The sequence below is a fragment of the Macaca thibetana genome, chromosome 9, assembly GCF_024542745.1.
Source record: "Macaca thibetana thibetana isolate TM-01 chromosome 9, ASM2454274v1, whole genome shotgun sequence".
NCBI lineage: Eukaryota > Metazoa > Chordata > Mammalia > Primates > Cercopithecidae > Macaca > Macaca thibetana.
The window spans coordinates 97,530,190-97,546,792 of NC_065586.1; the positions used below are offsets into that span (position 1 = coordinate 97,530,190).

General features: G+C 37.8%; 1 protein-coding gene across 3 annotated transcripts in view; it reads left to right on the top strand.

Moving 5' to 3' along the window:
* BTRC (beta-transducin repeat containing E3 ubiquitin protein ligase) overlaps positions 1 to 16,603 on the top strand; it is a 259,914-nt gene that overhangs the window by 161,423 nt on the left and 81,888 nt on the right. For all 3 annotated transcript variants that reach the window (XM_050804973.1, XM_050804975.1, XM_050804974.1), the window contains one exon: positions 1,648 to 1,725. In XM_050804973.1, the coding sequence (XP_050660930.1) occupies positions 1,648 to 1,725 (78 nt within the window). The remainder of the gene's footprint in view (positions 1 to 1,647; positions 1,726 to 16,603) is intronic.

A 16,603-nucleotide genomic window follows, 5' to 3' on the forward strand; every position in this document is an offset into this window, starting at 1 on the left:
TGCCAGTTGCCTCATTTGTCAAGCTTTGCAGTCATTAATTCAATTATATCCTTCCTCCATTTTTTGGTAGATGATCTCCATTCCTTTTTTTCCAAATAGGGAGGAAAAAAAGTTAGAACTCTGAAGTTGTTGAGTCTCTGTCCTTTTCTTTGTAATATAGCATGCTTTTTCTTTAATTTTAGGGACTTTTACAAGGGATCATCACAAATGTAAAATATCAAGTTAAACCTCATAAGATATTTCTGCCCAAAAGAAACACATTAGGGTACTGGCCTGTCAGGCTTACTAAAGGTGACACACAGGTGTTAGTCACAGAGGTGAAAGGGCCTCAGAATGACACAGTACATTTTTTCTCTTTCAGTGTCTTTCAAAATGTATCTAATACAAACCAAAAAAGTGAAACTTACATGTAGGTTTAGAACACAGTAATGTTTGTGTAATAATAATTTCATGCTTGTATGAAAATTTTCAGATAAACTCTCGTGTTAGAAAGAGTTTCTGAACCTACAAATAAACTAACTCTCCAGTTAGAATGTTATGACTATATGTAATGTAAAGAATATATTAACTGCAAGTTTTTTGTTGTTGTTACTGTTTTGAGACGGAGCCTTGCTCTGTCACTCAGGCTGGAGTGCAGTGGTGTGATCTTGGCTCACTGCAACCTTCGCCTCCTGGGTTCAAGTGATTCTCCTGCCTCAGACTCCCGAGTAGCTGGGATTACAGGCACCCACCACCACACCCAGCTAATTTTGTATTTTGAGTAGAGACAGAGTTTCACCATGTTGGCCAGGCTAGTCTCAAACTCCTGACCTCAGGTGATCTGCCCGCATTGGCTTCCCAAAATGCTGGGATTACAAGTGTGAGCCACCGCACCCGGCACAACTGCAAGGTTTTAAATATTAATGTTACTAATGTCGTTGCCGAAAATGGAACTCACATAATATGTAATTTGGATTTTCTGTATTTTGCCTTGTAGATAGTGATTTACATATGTTGACTAGCAGATTTTTAGTACTTATGAACTCGTTTTCAATTGGATTGTTGTTTTTTCCCCCTCCTACATATATAAAAACCTCACTGACATTTTAGGGTCCTCTAGCTGCTGTTTGAGGTGATAGAGCCAAGGAATGGACTCTAATCCTAAACTGCCAACTAAACTTCTTTAAGTCCTATGCTACTTTTATCAAAGAAAATAAAATCAAATCTGAGAAGAGGGGGAAGAGAAATAACTATTTTTAGGACCCAGACTTGGAGATCTGTGCCAACCAAACATTTACTATAATCGAGAGAAGGTAATAATCATGGTTTTAGTTGTCATCAGCTAAGTGTAGGCTGGAACTTTCTTGTATCCAGTGTCAACCTGTGTCAAAATGCAAGCTAGAGATCTAATGAATATGATCTCCTACACAGTGCTTAAAGATACATGAAATACTTCCCATGTAAATCCTTACATAGTTTATTTATATACATGGGCATATGTTTTATTTTACATATGTGTATATCTGTATGTATATATATCTTCAAGTGAATAATTGTATAAATATATGTATGTTCTAACTTACAGAATTAGAAATGTAATTCAGTTTACTCACACAGAATAAGATCAAAGACAATGAGAACTGAATTAAAGCTTACTTTCTTTCACAGAATTCCTCAGAGAGAGAAGACTGTAATAATGGCGAACCCCCTAGGAAGATAATACCAGAGAAGAATTCACTTAGACAGGTATGAAATTCAGCCTTACTTAAAATAAAAAGCTACCAGTAACAAAACAAAAGACAGCAAACTCGTGATGTGCCATTCTTTAAGCCCTGGAGCTTATATTAAGAGTACTCTGATGTTGGCCTGGCCATAGCCATCACTCTCAATCAGGTGACATTGTTTTCCCAGTTATTTAAAAAACATTCTAGGTATACATGTACAGGACAGCTGGTTACATGCAGTGAATATAAAAATCAAGAGTTCTTATTCAGGAAAAGTAACTTCAAATGCTTCTTAACTGTAGATGGTAGAATAGTTGACTTTAACTCCTATTTTCCTGTTAAGATTCTTCAGGCATTTTTTAAAAAGTATAAAAACAGATCTGCCTGTAATAAAGTTAGCCCTTTTAGTATGAGCAATATTTTGTTTGCTTTTTCTAGAAGGAAAGGCCATTATTAATAATGACTTAAAAAAAAAAACAGTGGCCAGGCAAGGTGGCTCACGCCTGTAATCCCACCACTTTGGAAGACTGAGGCAGGCGAATACTTGAGGTCGGGAGTTCGAGACCAGCCTGACCAACATGGATAAACCCAGTGTCTACTAAAAATACAAAAAATTTGCTGGGCGTGGTGGTACATGCCTGTAATCCCAGCTACTCTGAAGGCTGAGGCAGGAGAATCGCTTGAACCCCAGAGGCGGAGGTTGTGGTGAGCCGAGATTATGCCATTGCACTCCAGCCTGGGCAACAAGAGCAAAACTTGCATCTCAAAAAAAAAAAAAAAAAAAAAAAAAAAAAAAAAAAATTGCTCACCAGCGTGCCCCAATAGAAGGTAACATTTTACTTGTGAAAGTTCAGTACCATTGTGTTCTTGTAAAAATTAGAATGTCCTTGGCAAAAACAAAAAACACAAGTTCTTATGATGTTGCAGAGAATAAGTGTGCCATCTATTCATTTTTATTTATTTTATTTTATTTTATTTTATTTTTGAGACAGAGTCTCACTCTGTCACCCAGGCTGGAGTGCAGTAGCATGATCTCGGCTCACTGCAACTTCCGCCTTCTGGGTTCAAGTGATTCTCCTGCCTCAGCCTCCTGAGTAGCTGGAATTACAGGCACCTGCCACCGTGCCCGGCTAATTTTTGTATTTTTTTTTCTTCTTTGGAGACAGTCACTCTCTGTTGCCCAGGCTGGAGTGCAGTGGTGCGATCTTGGCTCATTGCAACCTCCACCTCCAGGGTTCAAGCGACTCTTCTGCCTCAGCCTCCTAACTGGGACTACAGGTGCCCGCCACCATGCCCGGCTAATTTTTGTATTTTTAGTAGAGACGGGGTTTCACCATGTTGGCCAGGCTGGTTCGCAAACTCCTGACCTTGTGATCCACCCACCTCAGCCTCCCAAAGTGCTGGGATTACAGGCATGAGCCACCGCTTCCGACCTAATTTTTGTATTTTTAGTAGAGACAGGGTTTCACCATGTTGGCCAGGCTGTTCTCAGCCTCCTGACCTCACGTGATCCGTCCAACTTCGCCTCCCAAAGTACTGGGATTACAGGCATGAGCCACTGTGCCTGGCCCCCTATTCATTTTTAATATAAAATTGGATATAATGAGCCTGAGCAGCAGTAAAAATAATTCTAATTTACTTGCATTTATGGCATTGTTCTAGGAAATAGGAGATCTAATATTTGTTGAGCACCGACCGTGAACATGATGCTTATTTGATTTAACCCTCACAATAACCCTGTAAAGTTTTTAGATATGATGTGATTTCCAATTTATAGATGAAGAAAATGGAGGGTTAGAGAGGTTAGATGACTTGTCTAGCTAATTAGTGATTTGATACTCAGATCTCAGTGTTTCCAAAGTGTTTCTACTTGTGCCTTCTGACTTCAGTTTATGTATAGTGTTTAGAGGGAAAGTACTTGACACTGTGACACATTCATTTTTTAATTTATTATGTGTTAAATGTTTTTTGGATGAACACTTCTTTTTTTTTAATAAAAATAATTGTTTAGTAAATAGAATTGAATCATCCAGGAAGCTTTTTAAAAAAACAAACAAAAATCCACAAATGATCAGTAATTGATGTTGAGACAGTTACAATTTTAACTGTTTGGAGAATCAACACCTGATCTGTTCATCTAAATCAATAGGACAATACTGAATAAGATAAATTGGGAAGTGGAAACACTTTGCCCACTATACAGAAACAACTGTCAGAAAACAATGACACAACGAAAAGTTTTGGCAACTTTATTTAAGCTAACAAACGAATTTTCACTCTGCAAAGTTATAAATTAATTTTAATAGGCTGATCCAGATGGTCCATTTGGAAAATGGATAGGCTGATCTGTTGAAAATTAAACTAAATTTATCTCTCTCATACTTCAAACTGAAGCAAGAGAGAGAATCGTGCCTATTAAGTCCAGCACATACAGATGGACCAGCAGGTCACACATGGGACTAATCTGATTCATTTTAAAAATAAATGCATACGTTATTGAATCATTTTCTACTTGCGAGATCTGTGGTGTGCAGTATTCGAAAGAGATTTAATGTTGTTTTTTTCATTGCTGTTTTAGCAGGTTCTCTTCCCCCCCCCGCCCACTTTAACAACCTTTTCCCCCCCCTCATGGTGTTCTAAAATGATTTTTCTAATATCTGTCATTCAGTGTTGAGATCCAAGCTCTGAGATTAATTAGGTCATGAGGCTTTTTCTCCTCCCTTCTTTGTAAAGGGTTTTACCTCCATTCTCTTTGTGAAGAGCATGAACTCAAATGTTCTTGGAAAGAGAAATGGCCTTTAGAAACAGGGAAGTAGGAGATCCTCCTGGGGCCCTCAGAGTCTTTTAGCTTCTGGGTGTTTTAACAGCCCCATGAATGCAGATTTGTAAATTTATTGCAGTGCCATCTGGTTTTTTGCTCGAACCAGATTACTGTTGGCTTGTGTCTATCTATTGTGGTGGTCACTCCCTAGGAGCTTGCCCCCTCTATCTTAGGGAAGAGTGATGAATAGCAGGGGTCAATAGAAGCGGGTCACAGGGCAGCTGTCCAGGACTGCCCTGAACTTGATTACCCCATTGCTGATTTTTTTAAGGTAGGACATAGTATATAAGCTGTTTAAACTCCCTCTTTTCTCTATTGCGTATGACAATAATGAAGTGCCATTTGCTAGTTTTGTTTTTTTGTTTTTGTTTTGTTTTGTTTTTCCTGTAGTCAACTTCTGTAAACAAAAAGATGTCAAGGCCTCCTTATACCTAGTATTGATACAAGTAGGATTTGCATCTCATTAACTTGAGATTCTTTTGCAGATATTTCTAATGGGATTTCAGAAACTCATTATTGATTATAAAAAGTTCAGTTATATTCTAGCAATTTAGCATTGTTTTTAACTAATATTGTAGTTGACATATATTATTCAAAAATAGCATTTTGCCATTGTCAATGGGACATAACTACTACATGTTAATTGGGAGCGCTATCTAAATATTGGAAGAGCAAATAACTTTATGCCAAAAATTTGGCAAGTTGAACAAATTCCTTGAAAAATACAACTTACCAAAACTCTTTAACACATAGTGAAGCAAAATTTGAATAGCCCTATGTCTATTAAATAAATTTAATTAATTATCAGAAGGGACATGTGGTTTTACTGGTGAATTCAACAACTATTTAAGGAAGAAATGATACAAATTTTATTCCAGACCCTTTCACAGAATAGAGAAGGAAAGAACACTTCTTGACTTATAAATCCACCATAACAATAATTCCAAAACCTGACAAAGATATTACCAGAACAAGAAATAATGAAGGTGGAAATTAAGAGACACTGTTCCCTGTGTCTGTCACCAAGTCATTTTGTATACCTGCTTTTTTGTTTCATTTCCAGCATCTGAAGGTGGCAGAGTTTGGGGTAGGGAGAGGAAGTAGAGCAGTATATCCTTAAAGTTAATTTTCTTAGTTTCAGAATAATCTCATTTCTTGGCATTAAATATGAACTTTTATTTAAAGGATGTACAAAATAGCTGCAATTTTTGTTTTACTCCTAAAAATGTGAAGCCAAGGAAAGGATAGCCACTCTTTTCCTAGCTTTTATTCCTATCTGCAATCAAGGGCAAAGGCCTGGGAGGATACATGAAAGTACTCATTACTTTTTGAAAATGTGGCATTACAACGTTCAACCCTTTGCTTCTCATTGGTGCTAACAGGATCTGTCAGCCCTGCCTTTCTCTGTAATTGAGTAAATTGTGACCGTTGTCTAATCCCTCTCCCATCCCCCATTTCCTTTGTGTATGTGTCCACTTACCATCCTGAGAACGTGGGCAGTGATAAATAAAGCATTGAGTAGAGCTCTCTCAACTCTTTGAAAGCAGCATGATGCCAGCCCTCTAGTTATATTTCTTTAAGTGTTTACGTTTTTCTGTATTCTTTCTCTTGTGTAGCTGGAACCCTGGGGATGCAAAGCCATGAGAGAGGCCAAGAAGCTAACAAAGTAGCTGTCTCTCTTGTTAGCTTGTTCCTTTATTCTTTAAAAACAAGATAAAAACCATCTGGCTCAGGGCATTACATTTTCCTCCCCCATGCACCTCTATAGATGGAGACTTCACCTGCAGTGAGGGTTTACATTGATTAGGGAGGGAGCAGTAATTCAAGCTTCCATCCTCTTCAAGGATACTTTGCAGTCTTTAAAGGTGCTGACCCACTGAGTTAAACTGTCAAGGGAGGATAAAAAAGTATCTTCATCCCAGGAGGTAACAGCTGCCAGGTTTTCAACACCTTGCACGCTGCTGGAAAAATGTCACAATTGTCAGCTGAAAGAAAAATGACTCTGTTGTCATCTTCTGTTAATGACTGGGCCTTATAAAAGGAACTACATAAGTCTTTTAGAGGGAATAAATAGCTGTTTTCCTTTTCTACCATATTGCCCTTCCTTGAAAAAATTCCTACATTCTAAACATTGCCTTGGAGTAGATCCGCAAAAAACAGCAGTGAAGAACTTAAATCAGCCATGGAAGTCTGGTAGGCATAGTTCCTTTATACAGTTGGATGAGTAGGAGGAAAAAGCACATCACTGACACAGAAAATGACATTATAGTTTGTATTAACAAAACAACAACAACAACAAAAAGTCATTCATAAGCCAGTGAACTGAGAGAAAACATACTGTATTTCTGTTCTTTGGAGGACAATTTATTTTCAAGCAGCATCCAGATGGGTAAATACCAAGACATTTCTTTTTTCAAGCGAGCTCCTTTTCCTCCTTTAAAAAAAAAAAACCGCAGAATTCCCTTCCTTTAATAGCTCTGTAATGTTCATATATGATGGCATTCCCTTCTTTCTGATTTGATTGATGAGGGAAAAAGGTTTAATGAAGTCCCTGATATCAGGCAGGCAGGGGTGTTTTTTTTCTCTCTGTTTGTTTTAGGTTAGTCATTTTAATTGTATTGAGTAATTAGAAGGTACACACAGCCAAGGGAGCTTTGTTCTGATAATTGCCCAAGAAAATCCATTCCCTATCTGCTGTTGCTTTGTGTTAAGACACTTCTCCCTCTAGTGGCAATAGTAAGCACTTTGGCTTGGCAGTAGGCAAGGTGTAATTGCAATATGACAAACTGTGCTTAAGGGACTATCTTGTAAATACTTTAGTTTGGGCTTTGACATTATTTCATTATATATGTGTGGTTGTTTGTTGTTGTTGTTGTTTTATTCTGTAAAACTTACTATCTCTTTTTGCCCCCCTAAAGTGCTTTGGGCTTTGGGTAAAAAAAAAAAAATTGCCTGAGATGTTTATTAATTAAAAAAAAAAATCACAATGCATTCTGGGTAATGTTTTGCAACTTGACTTAATTTTAGTCATCTGTTTTAATTACCTATTTATAAAAATGCTTTTGCATTTGTAGACATTATTTAATACTTTGGAAGAAGCACCTCATTAGAAATAAATAAATAAATTGTACTTATTTTACATAGTCCATGTAAAAGACCTTAAAGGTAATTAATGTAGGTCTCTTAAGTAAGACAAAAGTGATCTTTCCAAATCTGATGAAGTGATTTGTTTATATAACTTCCCACTTCTGTTGAATCCTTTAGAGTCTAATAACTTTTTTTAAAAAACACAGTTTGGCAATTTGTGCCTAGCTACAAAAAGCCTTCTTCAAAAAGAAGCAATTTAATAACCAGCTTTCTTAAAATTACTTTGAGGAAGGAAGACCGTATAGGGGGTTGGTGCTTTGTTTTATTTGTATTTTAGTGTAATCATTCTTTGATAAATTGTGCAATCACTGACTTAGTAGAAAAAATATTATTGAACTCCTGGGTTGCAATGACCATAAAGAGTGTATTTTCATATAGAAAGTTGTGATACTGGGAATAAATTATAAAGGAAACAGTTTATATGCTGGTCAAAGTCCATATGGGCCCAATTCATTTTGTTTTCAGTGCTTACTCTGGATGTACCATTAAAAAAGGCGGGGGTGGGGGGAAGCCTGTTGTGTTCAGCTGCATGAGCCCTAAAAAAAGAAACCTGCCCTAAAAACAACATGGAATGATATCAGATACAGCTTTGCATCTATTGAACAGGATTCAGTAGCATCTGTGTGGCGTTTTTAAAACCCACTTCCAGCATCCTTAGATGTCGCTTTTTGGTTTGCTTTTTCTATACCATATTCTTGTGTGGGACATGATTTGATGTTACCGTATATCTGGAAGTCCCTATCTTCCTATACCCCCACTCCCAGTCACTAGCAATTTTCATTATACTATATCTTGTTATGCTATAGGCCTGCTGAACAGATTTCTTAAGCAGCTTTTTGCAAGGTTAAAAGAATGCAGCCTAGTAACAAGTTTGTGTCATTTTAAATATATACCTTCTAGTAAATAAGGAGAAGTCTGGCAATCAATCCCTTTTAGTGTGTTATATGTTTCACCTGACAACTAAACCTTCTATTGATTAGCCATTACTTTGTTAGATAATCCTATGTCATTGAATCCATTGTAAAAAATTAAACTCTTTAAAATGTTTTACCCTAGCAGCAGTGTGAAAATTGAAAACTTGTTCAGAATTACAGCCTGCTTTCACAAAGAAGGTAGTTTTCAGCAAGGCATCTTACTAGTTTATGCTTATGTGCTTTATACACGATATAAAAACGTATTAAAGTACTCCAACGCAAGACACTGTCTCTGGTTCAGCAATGAAGCTACCTTTTCAAGTGTTGCTTGGGGGCAGAACCTATCTTGCCTGTGCTGTTATATTCACTAGTTGGATTTCAAACTGGAGAGAGTCTTATAGGAAAATATTGAATGTTTTAGCCTTTTAATTGCAGAGTGGTAAAGGAACTATGACAAATTTTAGTTTATTGATCTGTGTTACTTCCTTGGGAGATAAGCAAAGTCATTTACCCATTTTACAGATGGAATGTCTAGAAAATAAAGTCCTACATATAGCCCTACTCTGGAAACTCCCTCGGGCCTGGCACAGAATTTCTGAATCTATCTAATGTTCCCCTGAACATGTTATTACATATTCATTCATGAAGGGAAAAGAGGGTAATTTTGAAGGAAAACAAATTTTCTTTTTATAACTTGGTATTTTCAGAAAAATAGCATGATACGTTTATTGATTGACTGGACAAACCTCTGTAAAAGATTTACTCCTAAGGTACTTTTATTGGAAGTTTTCATACAGTGAATTATACAGATATTAATTGTGTAAGTCTGAACTTTTGATAAATCTAACCACTTGTGTAACCACCACCCTAATTACACTATAGAATATTTTCATTACCCAGGAATGTCTCTTGTTCTCCTTTCTGCTTATTTTTCGCACCACCAATGGATCAAATACTGATCAGCTTACTGTCACTATAGATTAATTTTGCCTTTTCTAGAATTTTGTGTAATTGGAATGCTACATTTTTGGGGTCTGACATTCACTTTGCATAATGTTTGTGAGATTCCTCTATGTTGCTGTGTATATCAGTAGTTTATTCTCTTTCATTGAGTTGAATAAATATATTGCAATTTGTTTTCTGTCTCCTTTTGGTGAATATCTGAGCCATTTCCATCATTATAAGTGAAGTTACTATAAATGTTCTTCCATAAAGGTTTTTGGTGAGCAAATGTTAAGTACTTTTTCATGTGCTTATTGTTTATTCAGACATTTTCTTTGTGAAGTATCTTTTAAGTTTTTGGCCATTTTTAAAAATTGCATTGTTTGCCTTTTTATTATTGAGTTGTAGACTCAACTATATTGAATTCTGGATACCATTCATTTGTCGGGTATATGTACTCTGATTATTTTCTCACAGTCTATGGCTCGCATGTTCACGGTGTGTTTTGATGAGAAGTTTCTAATATTTGGATGAAATCCAGTCTACCAATTTTTTCTTTCTTTTTTTTTTTTTGAGACAGAGTCTCACTCTGTCCCCCATGCTGGAGTGCAGTGACATGATCTCGGCTCACTGCAACCTCCATCTCCCGGGTTCAAGCGATTCTTGTGCCTCAGCCTCCTGAGTAGATGGGATTACAGGTACGCGCCACCCCGTCCAGCTAATTTTTGTATTTTTAGTAGAGACAGGGTTTCACCGTGTTGGCCAGGCTGGTCTCGAACTCCAGACCTCGTGTGATCCGACCGCCTCAGCCTCCCAAAGTGCTGGGGTTACAGGCATGAGCCACCGCACCCAGCCGGTTTTTTCTTTTAGATGGGATGCTTCCTTTGGTCCTACCTGAGATATCTTCTTTGTCTACCCCATGATTGTGAAGGATATTCTTCTAAGTTTTCTTCTGGGAACTTTATAAGTTTAGAATTTATACTTCATTCTGTGATCCATTTCAAATTCTTATACGTGCCGTGAAGTAGAGTTTGGGCTTCATTATTTTTGCAGTAATTTCATGCAGTTGTTTCAGCACCATTGTTGAAAAGATTTTCTTTTCCCCCATTGAATTACATGAATTCATTTGTCCAAACCATTTAGTTATGTAAGAGTAGTCTATTCTTGAACCTCCTGAAGAAAACGTTGCTGCTGGACACAGAGCAGTGGGTGACAGTGGCTAAGGCACTGACTCATCCCTATTTTATGTCCTTGTAGACAAGGAGGACAAGAAAAATGACAGGTGTCTATCCTTGCACCAAATACCATAGTGTCTTGATTATTGTAGTTTTATATAATGGGCCATGAAATCAGGTAGTGTGAGTTCTCTAGATTTGTTGTTTTATTTTTTGTTATTCCAGATAGCTTGCATTTCTATATAAGTTTTAGAATCAACCTAGCACTTTCTATTAAAAAGAAGTCTGTGAGGGGCTGGGTGTGGTGGCTCACACCTATAATCCCAGCACTTTGGAGGGCCAAAGTGGGAGGATCGCTGGAGCCCTTTGAGTTGGAGGCTACAGTGAGTTATGATCACACCACTGCACTCCAGCCTGGGCAACCGAGTGAGAACCTGTCTCCAAAAATCGACAGATAATCTGGATAACTACTTTTTTTTTTTTCATCTGAGATATATCATATAGGATTTTGCCCCCTTTATTCTGTTAATACGACAAATTACCTTGATTTTTGTTAAGAATTTTTGTGTCTGTTTCATGTGAGGTACTGGTTTTTAGTTTTCTTTTTTAAGAGTTTGCCAGGTTTTGGTATCACGCTTATGCTGGTCTCATAAAATGAATTGGGAAGTCTTCCTCCCATTCTCCTCTATTTTCTAAAAGCACTTGTGTATAATCCTAGTGGTGTTTCTTCCTTCAGATTTCATAGAATTCACGAGTGAAAGCACTTGGGCCTGGAGTTTTCTTTGTGAAACTTTTTTTTTAACGTATTATTTAAATTTATGTGGCAAGATTTTTTAGAGCATTTTGAGCCTCTTTTAGAGGTTTAGAGCTGTTCAGATTTTCTGTTTCATGTTGTGTCAATTTTGATAATTTGTGTTTTTGAAGAAATGTTTCCTGTTTATTCAACAGATTATAATATGTTAATATCTTTTATTTTAATACTGTGGTTGTTTCATATTGGGCTACTGAAAGCCTCTTTAGGCAGGCTTCCATGCCACCTTTGACATATCTTCATCGTTGTCTGAGTATTTCTATCTTATAGTTTCCCTGGTCAGTCCTGAAATCAACCATATTTCCATGAATATATGATTCCCTTTAGTGCAGAATGGTATTTAGAAACCAAGATTCAAACACTGACTTTTCTTTTACATCTATATTTATATACTTTGAAAACCATTAGTTCACACTGATAACTTCAATTCTAATTCAACCGCACAGGGTTTGGTCTAGATTTCTCTCTTTCCATATTTTGTTTTCCTTCCTTCTTTTCTGTCATCTTTCTTTCTTATTTTTTGGTAGAGGTGGGGTCTCACTATGTTGCCCAGGCTGGTCTTGAACTCCAGGGCGCATTGGCTTCTCAAAATGTTGGAATTATAGGCATGAGCCACCCCACCCTTTTCCTAACACAGGAAGCCTGGTTTGAGATTTTTTTCCTTTCAGCACTTTAAAAATGTTGTTCACAGCTGGGCATGGTGGCTCACGCCTATAATCCCAGCACTTTGGGAGGCCGAGGTTGGGTGGATCACCTGAGGTCAGGAGTTCGAGACCAGCCTGGCCAATATGGTGAAACCCTGTCTCTACTAAAAATACAAAAATTATCTGGGAGTGGTGGTGCACGCTTGTAGTCCCAGCTACTTGGGAGGCTGAGGCAGGAGAATTGCTTGAACCCAGGGGGCAGAGGTTGCAGTGAGCCAAGATCGTGCCCTTGCATTCTAGCCTGGGCCACAGAGTAAGAATCTACCTCAAAAATAAATAAATAAAATAAAAATAAAAATATTGTTCCCTTGTCTTCTCGCCTTCATTTTTTATGAAAAGCCTGACGTTATTTATATCATTACTCCTAGATACATTAACATCCCCTTTTTCCTTGGCTGCATTCAAGGTTTTATCTTTGTCACTGGTTTTCAACAGTTCTGACTGTGATGGGCCTATGTGTGTTGTTTTCTTTGTATTTTTAATATGACTGGGGTTTGCTGATCTTAAATCAGAAAGCCACTAGTTTTCACAAAATTTGGGGAAGTATTTGATCACTATTTTTGTAACTTCTTTGCTGTACCATTCTCTTCTCTCTCCCTTGGACTCCAGCCATGCATATATTCTAGAAAACCCAGAATTGTCCCACACAGTGACTAAGACCAATCTTTTCTTTTTCCTTTTCTTAATCTCCTTTTTTCCCTCTCTGTTCTTCAGTTTATATGATTTCAGTTTATTTGTCTTTTTTTTTTTTTTTCAGTTTATCTGTCTTCATTGACCTTTTTTCTACCACTTCCAGTCTGCTTTTTAATCCTCTCCAGTGAATTTTTTGTTTTTTTTAAGACCAGGGTCTCACTCTTGTTGCTCAGACTGAAGTGCAGTGGCATGAACATGGCTCTCTGCAGCCTTGACCTCCTGGACTCAAGTAACCTCCCACCCCAGCCTCCTGAGTAGCTGGGATTACAGGTGTACACCACCATGCCCAACTAATTTTTCTTTCTTTCTTTTTTTTTTTTTTTTTGAGACAGAGTCTCAATCTGTTGCCCAGGCTGGAGGACAGTGGTGTAATCTTGGCTCACTGCAACCTCCATCTCCCGGGTTCAAGTGATTCTTCTCCCTCTGCCTCTCCCAGTAACTGGGATTACTGGTATGGGCCACCATGTCCTGCTAATTTTTGTATTTTTAGTAGAGGTGGGGTTTCACCAAGTTGGCTAGGCTGGTCTCGAACTCCTGACGTCAGGTGATCTGCCCGCCTCAGCCTCCCAAAGTGCTAGGTGTAAGCCGCTGGGCCTGGCCAATTTTTTTTTATTTTTTGTGGAGATAGGGACTCAATACATTGCCCAGGCTGGTCCTGAACTCCTGGACTCAAGCTATCCTGCTGCCTCAGCCTCCTAAAGTGCTGAGATTACAGGCATGAGCCACCACACCCAGCCTGAATTTTTCATTTCAGATAATGCACTTTTCAGTTCTAGAATTTCTATTTAGTTTATTTTTGGTTTTTCATTTTCTGGTAGAATTTTTCATCTGTTTATTCATCATGATCATATCTTTTATTGCTGTGTTCAAGTTTGAACATATCTGTTTTAGCTTCTTTAGAGCTATAATATGCTAATTTCTACAACTAGGTCTTCTCAGGGTTGGTTTTTGGTTCATTTTTCTCTTGACAATGGATCCCATTTATCTCCTTTTTCTCATGGTTAGTAATTTTTTGATTATATAACTGACATTATAAATGGTACATTGTAGAAACTCTGAATTCATTTTTTCTTCCTCTGATTAAATTACTGGCTGATCACTATGGCCTTGTAGAGGCTTGGTTTTATGTTTGTTAAGGTCAGGTGTGTTTTGGTTATGCCCTTAGTCCTAAGACATACTCTTGAATCTAAACTCATGGTCTCTTTGAATTTTCAATGGAAAGCCTAAGATGTTATTAAGTCCCTCTAACTTGGTAAAAGTCAAACTGTAAACTCTTTCTCCCCTCATGAGCAGCAGCTGGAATATCCGCATGGGCCTTTCAACCCTCCAGCTGTTGCTCTCCATTGAAATCCTTGGAATCTCCCCTTCATGTATGTAGTTTGGGGGTTAGCCATAGATATTAGGGAAATTTATATGTAATTTTTTTAGTCTTCCTCCTTCCCCTGTGGTTCTCTTTCATTTCTGGGATTTCTGTTCTCTATTGCCAGCCACTATGGCAGTTTTGAACTCTATCACTTGATATCTCAAGCCAATAGACTGTGGCTTTCAGATTGAATTCTAGTCGCTCTGCACCAAGTGGACTCGTGAGTGCCTTCGGGGGAAAAGCACATAAACACACATCTCACCCAATGTGGTTCTCTTCTTTTTCTTTCTTTCTTTTTTTTTTTTTGAGACGGAGTCTCGCTCTGTAGCCCAGGCTGGAGTGCAGTGGCCGGATCTCAGCTTACTGCAAGCTCCGCCTCCCAGGTTTACGCCATTCTCGTCTCAGCCTCCCGAGTAGCTGGGACTACAGACGCCCGCCACCTCCCCCGGCTTGTTCTTTGTATTTTTTAGTAGAGACGGGGTTTCACCATGTTAGCCAGGATGGTCTTGATCTCCTGACCTCGTGATCCGCCCGTCTCGGCCTCCCAAAGTGCTGGGATTACAGGCTTGAGCCATCACGCCCAGCCGGTTCTCTTCTTTCAAGATCAGGCCACTCCTTCCCCATTTCTGCCTATTTTAAGTCGATCTCCAGTGCCTTTACATAGCTTTAAAATGTTTTTCCTATCTGCAGGAGGGTTAATCTGATACAAACATTTCTGCCATTATTGGAAGCAGAACTCTTTGAGTCCAGTTATATTTTATTCAGCAAATACTGATTACTTAATAAATTTATCTTTAAAACAGTGAATTTTATTTTAAAAATATTTATGTTGTGTTTGTGTGAATAGTAAATGTTTGTGGAATTAGACAATGCAAAAGAAATAACAAATCTAGAGCCCAGAATTTACATGCACCAATATTTAAATCTGTACACTAATTTCTAATGCTCTGTTTTTTCATATATATTTTGAAATAATTTTTGCTTAGATTATAAGAATAAAACAAGTTGGTAAATTTTTTAAGGTTTAGCTTGTTTAAAAGAAAAACAGCTGGGCATGGTGGCTCACACCTGTAATCTCAGCACTTTGGGAGGCCAAGGCAGACAGATCAATTAAGGTCAGGAGTTCAAGACCAGCCTGGCCAACATGGTGAAACCCTGTCTCTACTAAAAATACAAAAAATTAGCCAGGCGTGGTGGCACATGTCTGTAATCCCAGCTACTTGGTAGGCTGAGGCAGGAGAATCACTTGAACCTGGGAGGTGCAGGTTACAGTGAGCCGAGATTGCGCCACTGCACTCCAGCCTGGGAGACAGAGTAAGACTCCGTTTCAAAAAAAAAAAACGAAAAACAAAAAACTGACTTTATAGTATCAATGGGGAGTTATATATCTCTACTATTTTCCCCATTTTTTCTTAAATTTTACCTATTTTCTTTCCAAAGAATAATAGTTGATCAAAATCAGATTCTTTAAAATATCTGTTCATGCTGATACAAATAAACAAATGAGTAAATAAACAAATGAGGAGTGAAATCACAGCTTTTCCTTACAGAAGAATTCCAGTTAATAAACGTGGAAGGAAAGACAAAAATAATAAATTCACTATTAGAATACACAGTAAAAATTACCATAGGCATGATTCTCCAATGGATGCTAAAATTAGCAAGCTGAGATTCAAGTAGAAACAGAATATTTGCATAGTCTCAAAGTATTTTGCCATATATATATATGTATTCAGTAATTCCTAAGGGAAAAATAATGTTTATACTGGAGAATCTTGGCAGACATGTCCTTAGCTATATAATCAAGGCTAACATCACCAGAAATATCAACATACCTTCTGATTTGATGCAGTGAGAAGGGCACATCACCTCTAAAGTATCTTTCCCCAAAATAACCTCAGTCTGATCATGAGAAAACATCAGACAAACCCAACTTGAGGCACAGTCTGTAGATTAACTGATCAGTGCTGTTTAGCAGTATCAGTCGTGAAAGACAAGGAAAGACTGAGGGATTGTTCAAAATAAGAGGAGCCCTAAGAGACGTGACAAATAAATGCAATGTGGAATCCTAGATTAGATGCTGAACAGAAAAAGGGCATTAGTGGAAAAACGTGAAACCTGAGTAAGTTTTGTACTTTATATAGTACCAAGTTAATTTCTTAGTTTTGATAAATGTTCTGTGATTATGTAAGACATTAACATATGGGTAAACTGGGTGACGAGTATATAAGAAATATTTATTTTTTTGGAGCTTGCAGTGAGCTGAGATCCAGCCACTGCACTCCAGCCCGGGTGACAGAGCGAGACTCCGTCTCAAAAAAAAAAAAAAA